The sequence below is a fragment of the Penaeus chinensis genome, chromosome 19, assembly GCF_019202785.1.
Source record: "Penaeus chinensis breed Huanghai No. 1 chromosome 19, ASM1920278v2, whole genome shotgun sequence".
NCBI classification, from domain to species: domain Eukaryota; kingdom Metazoa; phylum Arthropoda; class Malacostraca; order Decapoda; family Penaeidae; genus Penaeus; species Penaeus chinensis.
Genome location: NC_061837.1, coordinates 36570858 through 36579512, shown reverse-complemented (window position 1 = coordinate 36579512; position 8655 = coordinate 36570858). Strand labels below are relative to the sequence as shown.

The 8655-nt window shown below is 34.9% G+C and overlaps 1 protein-coding gene across 1 annotated transcript in view; it reads right to left on the bottom strand.

Moving 5' to 3' along the window:
- Positions 1–559: 559 nt before the first annotated feature.
- The window catches only part of LOC125035068 (telomere attrition and p53 response 1 protein-like), a 23736-nt gene continuing 15640 nt past the window's right edge, over positions 560–8655 (bottom strand). The window contains exons 4-5 of the mRNA XM_047627179.1: positions 4370–4509; positions 560–3971 (exon numbers count right to left, since the gene is read on the bottom strand). Coding sequence (XP_047483135.1) covers positions 3769–3971; positions 4370–4509 — 343 coding nt within the window. The 3' untranslated portion in view covers positions 560–3768. The remainder of the gene's footprint in view (positions 3972–4369; positions 4510–8655) is intronic.

Here is an 8655-nt window from a genome sequence, read left to right as displayed (position 1 = left end):
AATTCTGATTGAACTCTATTTTATAACAATCTACAACATATTCAAGACCTAGATATTATTCTTATTACTGCAGCCATAGTGATCATGTAATTTTTATCACAATCTTTTTGAAGGATATAAAACTGCACTACAAGCGATAAAAATTATGACAAAAAAAAAGAAAAAAGGATAACAGGATTCCTTTGCAAAAGTATGATACATAAATCTCAGCATCTAATAATTCCTCTACATTTTGAGGAGAGTAAAACACGCCAATTTTTTTAGAAAGATTTTTTTTTTTTTCCTTTTTAATCACAGAATGAGAAGGATGAAAGACACTAGGAAGGTCAAGTTAAAAAGCAAACTCTTTACACTACTGAATAATTCATAGCAACATTATGCTATGCTTCCAACAAGGCCTAACACATAGCAAGACAAGGCTGCTTTTTTGCTTGAATTTTGCTTGAATTTTTAAAATAATTTCTTTCCTTTTGCCATGGCCTGTTTGTGTGCTTAACAAAAAAAAAAGGGGGGGGAGTGAAGGGGATTTCAATATTAATGAGGTTATAGCTGCCACTTCTGTTTTTTGTTTTTATATATTTCCTGATTTTAATTTTTATTCACAAGAAAGAAGGTTAAATCTTGAATGCGATACTGCTCTAAAATATATATATATTTTTGTTTATGAAAAGCAGATGAAAGAGAGGAAGAAATGTACAGAATTACACTATGTCTTTTCTTTTCTTTTTCTTTTTACACTGCCTCTCTCTCTATAAATGCACACGGTGACACTTGCACATGATTAAGACATTGCATTACTATTTCCCCCCACTCCTCAAACTGACCAACCTTTTGTCTTGTATGCATGTATATATATATATATGTATATTTATATATATATATACAAAAAAGAAAGGAAAAAGAGGAAAGAAATTTGGAGATCTAACATGGCACAATCAATTGAAAGCAAAGAGAGAATAGAAGAGAGGTAGGACAAAAAAAATATATATATAAATAAAAAAAGAAAGGGAAGGGGGGAAAAAGTACATAAAAATAAAACCTATGTACACATAAACTGAATATTTTACAATGTGATGCACTTGCAGTGGGGATAATATCAAACATGAAAACAAATAATATAACAAAAATGAAGCATTTAATGTTGCACTACCTTTTCTCACACTTTGCAAAGATGTCTACTCCAGCACTGATGAGGAGATGCCAAGTTGCTTAAATAATTATATTTTTGTTCTTGCTGCTGTTATCTTAAGCCCTGTCAATATAGCCATAATTACTAGATAATTATCTTGATAAAAACCTATATCATCTAAAGCTATGTCCACATGATCAGGCATAACCAGTGGGCAAATTCCTTTAGCCACATTGGTGATTTCTGTTGACATGAATTCATAAATCAGTGGCAGCCGCTACTAGCAATAGGCAGTACAACCAATCAGTGGGTGAGTCAGCTTCAGGTAAGGGCATCCCACTGGTTTAATTTCAAAGTTGGCCAAAGATGGGCTTCCTGCTCCTGCCCACTGGGCATGATGGTTCATGCAAATATGGCTCATATGTATCCCCCCACTTTTTTTTTTTAAGTTTCCTCAATAAATGACTCCTCTTTAACTCCCATTTTAAACATTCCTTTTGGTCTAAATTTGTTTTTAACCTTGGTCATATTGACAGAAAAATGGCCCCTCTATATATCTAGTACAGCAATGCTTACAGCATTGTTATGAGATTAAACTTTGTTTCACTGTAGGAGCCCAACTCGGTGTCATATCTCCTAACCACTGAAATGGACATCCCTTTGACTGATGCTGTCTTTACGTCTTTTGCAAACCATGAACTATCTCTTTCACAAACAAGACTGAGATTACTATCATAACATAATTTTGTTTTTAGCTGGTTGTGCAAGGTTTTACTTCTTTTTTCTTGTTTTTAGCATATACAAGGCCTAATTTACTACATGAAAAAGTCAACAAAAAAAAAAAAAATCATACAAAAATGGTATCTAACACTAATTTTAAAAAATATTCCAGGCAATAGGAACCACATTAGAAATTTCATTTATTAACAATTCTGGACCATTATTTATAATAACAAGTCACAAAGTACAATTGTAAATTACAAGCCAGGTGAAAAGGGACAGTTTCTTGAGGGCCAAGGCAAGAAAACTGGAAGCATGTACAGGGTAAGCAAAACTCCTGTATGGGACTAGTTTTGCATACAAAGTGCATCACTGAAAACACCTTAAATACTAACTTCTTTATATTATCCATACATAATGTATATTAAAAAGAGGTATCACGTTGTTTGCTCCTCTACTTTTAGAGACCTTTGAGAGATTTCTTACACTATTACTGGCTGATTTGAGCCAGCTGTGGGTTTGTATTTGCTTTGTATTTTAAACTTGTTTTCCACGGTTAGGTGTGTCCTCTACCTCATTTCTTTTACCAAAGTGCATAAAACTGCTGGCCTCTGAAGTTGCTTTTTTATATCAAACATACTTTCCCTAGATTGTTTCCTATTCAAGAGATATAAATGAAAAAAGAAACAAGAGAGAGAGAGAAAAAAAAAAAAAATGATAATAATAATAATGATAATAAAAAAATACCTCCCCAAACACTTTCACTGAAGGAGTCCAGGACATTACATATAATAACCACAATCAAACACTATAACAAAATCTAAAGATAAATATTGCAGTTTTCAACTACCAAGTAATGTCAAGTCTGTACACTTTAAGACAAGCTAATATAACCTGCCTGATCATTTTTGTGTACTCTAGCCTCATTCAGTTAAAGTGCTCAGAAGTGTGAATAAGAATAATTTTGGCTGTTGCAATTTGTAACCTGAATATTTCCATACACTTTTATCAACGATACCTTACAATAATGATTTGTGTATCATCTTCATACACATTTAATAAACTTTTTTTTTTTTTTTTTTTTTTGTAAAGACACTTGTTTTCTTCACGAGTGAACTTTTGTGCTCTCATCTTGTTTCACGAGGCCACAAAACCTCTGAGGATATCTGAGGATACGACCTCTCAAAATGTTTATTTCTTTACAAGTATTTACAAAGGAATAGGCACAATGACATGACTCATTGGTCTATGCATCATGTCTGTCTCAGGCTGAAGAGCATTAAAGTTATCCATTGACATTCTACAGAAGATAAGAGGGAGGAGCAAGAAGAGGAGGGAGTAGAATGGAGAGAAAGAGAGTGAGAGAGAGAGACAGAAAGAGAGAGAGAGAGAGTAGAGATGGGAAAATAGAAGAGAAGAGGAAAGGAGACGAGGAGGGGACAGGGAATTCACGACTTATCAGAACTCATATCTTTGAGTAATATAGAACATTGTTAAAATTTTACATTTCTAGATCCCTATATCTGTATAAACAAAATTAAATCAGGCCCAAGATAATATACCTGACAGATAGAGTCTTTCAAGTACATTACCTACTACACGACCTTCAAAAGAGGGCCATTCAGGGTCCTTACATAATTATACTGTCTGGTAAGAAAAATAGCATGAAAATATAAATAATGAATGAAAAAAAGAGGATGGAAAAAAAAAATTAAAATTCTGATTTTCTTAAGAATCAGTACTATCTTCTATAATTTGCAACTTCAAAATCAAATAGATAACTTCCCCACTGAAAAATCCAACCTTTAGGCACAGTGAAAGAGGCTGTCACAAAATATAATAAAATAAAATAAAAAAAATAATTGAAAAAAACAGCAGTAACTACAATAAAAAAAAAAAAAAAAATCTAACTCATATCTTTAAGTAAAGCGAGAGCGTTTGTGCTGAGGTGAGTCCATGGTGACATCATGGGTGGGAGAAGATGAGGGTGCTGGCCGCTTATTTCTTGCAAATTCATCACATATGAAAGCCTGGAGCTCAGGCAAGTGTGTTGAATTCCGCCGGCGGGAGGAGAGGGTGGGTGACCCGACTGGGGATGGACGTACATTTATACTTGGTTGACCTGCAGGAGGAGAGTTTGTTTAAGTATATGTCTATATATGTATCTATCTAACTAATATACACACAATATGAATATATTATACTACTAACAAATATAGATTATCTTGGATAGTCAATAATATCAATGTCTACTTGTTCTTTATTTCCCCTATAAATGTCAAAGCAAAGAAATTTCTCCAAGTTCTCCTTCTTTAACCCCTTCATGACGGGTCATGTCTCTAGACCTCATAACAAACTGCTCAAAATGTGGTGTGCGGCTGTACGCTGCAGCAGTGATTCGGCTTGATGTACCAAAGTCAGTGCATTGCCATTGATCGCCAGAGCATAGAGGTTTTTTTTTTTAGTTTTCTTCACCCGACACCAAGGGGCTAAAAGACCAAGTCAATCCAAAATACAGACCTGAGATCCCCAGAGCTTCTTTGAAGGTGTTGAGGTCTGGCTCTGGGTTGTGTGTGTGTGGGTGTACGTGACTGTGGTGGTGAGGGCTGGGCAGGCGTGGGCTCATGCGTTCCAGTGATATGCGGGTGCGGGGAGAACCTCTGCAAAGATAATTCAATTCTGATGTCACAAAAATGTATGACAGTCATATACTCATCATGTACAACAGTCAGAAAGAGATAAAAGTATCAAGGACAATCTACTACAAATAATAATGCACTGATACTGCTAAACCAATGTTAAAACTCTTAGAATAAAAAGGTTTTCCAGCTACTGAAGGACATGTTCCAAATACAAAGTGGTAGTTATGAGCAACTGAAGTATTTTCCTGTAATCCCCTTTGTTGTACCACAAATCAGGCAATTTTTCTTCACTCCTTAATACTTGGTTGTATATCTTGCAGTTTTGAAGACAACATTTTTGTAACATATAAAAATAGAAAAAAAAGGGAAGAAGAAGAAAAAATTAAGTTCCAACAATTACGGCAATGATTTTGTTAACATTTGTTGGTGTTTCCAAAATACTCAAATATCAACAAAAAAAAAAAAAAAAAGTAAATAAACACTAATAATTATAATAATAACAATAATAACAATAATAATAGAAAAATAATGATAATGTTATATCCCGGGTTCAGACTAACATACGAATGTAGAATTACCCACATGAATATAAACCAATAAAGAAAAACTGAGCAGTACTTGGTGGACATCACTCACAGCCGGTCTAGTGCAGCATCGGTAATTTTTACACGAATGCATATGTCCCTAACTAGAGTAAAAACGGAACATTGTATTTTAACCCACCTATTGACATAGACAAATACCTATAAAAAGCTTGTTAAGTAATCAGTTTGCATCATTACATCATTAAAAAGAATTGTCCTTTGGAAGGAAACTGTTTTCTAAAGTTATATAAAAGATAAATAAATTAATAAAGAAATTAATTAATTAATTAATAAAAAAAATCAAGGTCACACAGTAACTATGAACTACTTGTTACCCATTGCTTGTTACAAGCACAATTTTTTTTTATATAGATGTGCACAAACATTTACATATGTACTCATGTCTACATGTACATCCAAATAGATAGTCATGTATATGTAGGTACATATTCATATTAGTTAACACTCAAACCCAAGTGGTCTGAGACAAGCAATAACCACATTTATGTATAGGTCATGTTGCCAAGGTTAGCATCCATAGAGATTTATACCTTTTTTGGTATTGCTGTAACTCAGGAACACAAGATTTCTTCATGCAACAAAAGGCACATGCTTGTACACATTACACATATGTAAAACATGTACTTATATACTTCCATACACACACACATAAACACATGTATAGTTAAAATAAAACATTAATACAAGTGGCCTAAGACAAGCAAAAACCATATATACATACGGAATAATATTCCAAAATAAATCATAATTTCACTACTTTTAGTAGAGGGTAATTTTTTTTTTTTTTTTTTTTCAGGACTTAGAAACCAATCAACACATCTTCATACAAGAACAGCAATTGAAAGAGAAATTAATTATTTAGTTTCACAGATAATTCTGACTGAATGAAAATAACAGAAAATGAACTGAAATATTCATATAAACAAAAACTCCTGTACCATTCATATCACGGTTTCTATATATTCCAAATTTTGTTGGTATTTTTAGAAAAATTATCAACATACACACGAAATGGCATCAGAATTTTTTATTTTTGTTTTTTGGGCAAATTTGGAAATTGGATTTTTTTTTACTAATCAATTTGTCATGTCTTTAACTTATATTTTTTTGTAAGACTTTTTTTTAGCAAGGGGCATCACCCCCCAAGGGGAATGTTCACAAGTTCAGAATCAATAGATGTGGAATGTCAACATAGCTGGGAATGGCATGTACAGCTTGGATCCGGTTGCTTCATGGCAATCATGTGGCCCAAAATATAGGTATTAGGCTTACATCAGCGGCCACTCTGACAGGTGGCCGCAGCACCTGTCATAGGACAGGTGCATGTGAAGACTCGTGTGGGGTGACAAGATTCTATGCTTCCCCTTTCCAATGTTAGTTTCTCTTTATATGCATAAGCACGTTTGTTTTTTTTTGTTTTTTTTTGCCATTTTCCAATGTCCCTATTTGTCTTTTGACTTTTCTCTGCACTGACTTTATATCATCTCTTTAGGTAGTCCATAACATAGTGGAATAATAATAACAATAAGTAACAGACACAAACACAGTAACATGTACACAAAGATGAAAGGAAAACTGCCACAGTAAGAAATGAATATAAATCGTAACTTTTCGAACTCTTCACAAGTTCCTCTTCAGACGACTGAATAATTGAAATGGATGATCCATTTCGGTTATTCAATCGTCTGAAGAGGAACTCATGGAAAGTTCAAAACGTCACTATTCATATTCATTTCTTACTGTGGCAGTTTTCCTTTCAACAATAAGTAACATGTTGTTATCTGCATTATTTAATTCTATTTTTTCATAATATTGAATTTTCTGTAATACAACCTTTGCCACCAGTCACAGCAGCCAGAAATAGGATAACTGGAGCCCTCTCCCAGTCATGATTCACAGACACAGACTTGTTTATCAATAGAAATAATGCAAGAGCCCCTTTATAAACACCCTCCAAGAGGTTTGTGAACTCATGATTAGTCTTTCCTGTCACCCCAGCCTTCAGTTACTCTGGCCAACAGCCACATTTTCCTGTCACTGCATGTTTATGTCACTGGCCCTCAAGACAAATCTTTTTCATGATGTGATGGTCACATTTTCCAAATCATAGGGGTCAACTGTTTTTACAAATAAATGGCTCCACAAATACTACGTCGCCAATTGGTCAATTATGAGCATTACCTGTCTCACCTTTTTCCCTTTTCCTTGATTTTTACACATATTTTCTAGTATCTTATGTTACTGTTAGTAATGTCAATAACACTATAACAACTATAATGTCTATAATGAAAATGTCAGCATCAATATCCCAATGCTGCTGGGTATTAGAAATCTCTTGGCATCATAAACTCTGGTGTTTTCTGGCAACGTCCAGCCACTGGGCAAGGGAGTCTGCTACAAGCAGTGGAACTTCCCACTACACACACTCTAGCACATCGCCACACGCATAGTCGTATCCTGCAGACCATGCGGTTTGTTTTGATGGCTGAACACGTGACCCATACGTAAAGGGTTGATGATAACATTAGTAAAAATTATTTTTTTCCCACAAAAGAAAGGGTGAAAACAGGTGAGGTCACGAGGTCTACTAACTGACTCTTTTATGGCTAAGCAGTTGCAGAGCCATCTATGTGAAGAGAAATTTCTCCAAACAATACTAAGGTGAGCACATTTTCCCAGTGAATATCCAAATTTTAAGAAAATCAGCAAAACTGTTTTCTTTAAATAAATTTTTGTTAATTTGTTCCCTGACACTCCTTTTAGGGAAGGTCCCCTTATCCCCTACAATCTGGATGATATGACCATCATGTCATGAAAAAAATTGACTTGAGCGGCTGATGATGTGAACATGGCATAATGGAGAAAACTGGCTTAGGGCCAGAGTGACAGGAATTTCCTGTCATGAGAATTTCAGCTGAAGGCTTGGGTGATGGGAATAGTTCACAATGAGTGCACAAAGCTCTTGAAGGGTGATTAGACTTAGCAGGCATTTATGAAGGGGCTACTGCATTATTCCCATAAAAAAACGAATGTGGAATGTACCACCAATAAAGCCAGGAGGTCGTTATTTCCATGCTTAGGATCCTATTGCCAACTGTGACTGGTGACTCAGGTTGTAGTAGAGAAAAATACAGCCATTAACCCCATACCAAGAGGCCACGCGTTGCGCACACGGATGTAAGGGGTTATGTGCAGTCCTAATGAGATAGTTTTTCAAATGTAGGTTAGTTTCTCTTTATCCTACAATGTAATTTTCCAAAAACTGTGTGACTACAGCTTGTACCACATACACTAGATATAGTATAGGTCTGGTGTGGGTCTAAAGTGTGAGATAGAATAAGAATGCATCTCAATAAAACAGCAACATGAGCATCAGACACCATGTATAATGACGTGGCAAATTAAAAAAAATAATTCCATATTTTTATTTAACCCCTTGGTGACAGGTGAAGAAAACTAAAAAAAATATCTACGCTCTGGCGATCAATGGCAACGCGCTGACTTTGAGCGCGGGAGTTCGGTACATCAAGCCAAATCACCGCCACGTAGCGCTTTGGCG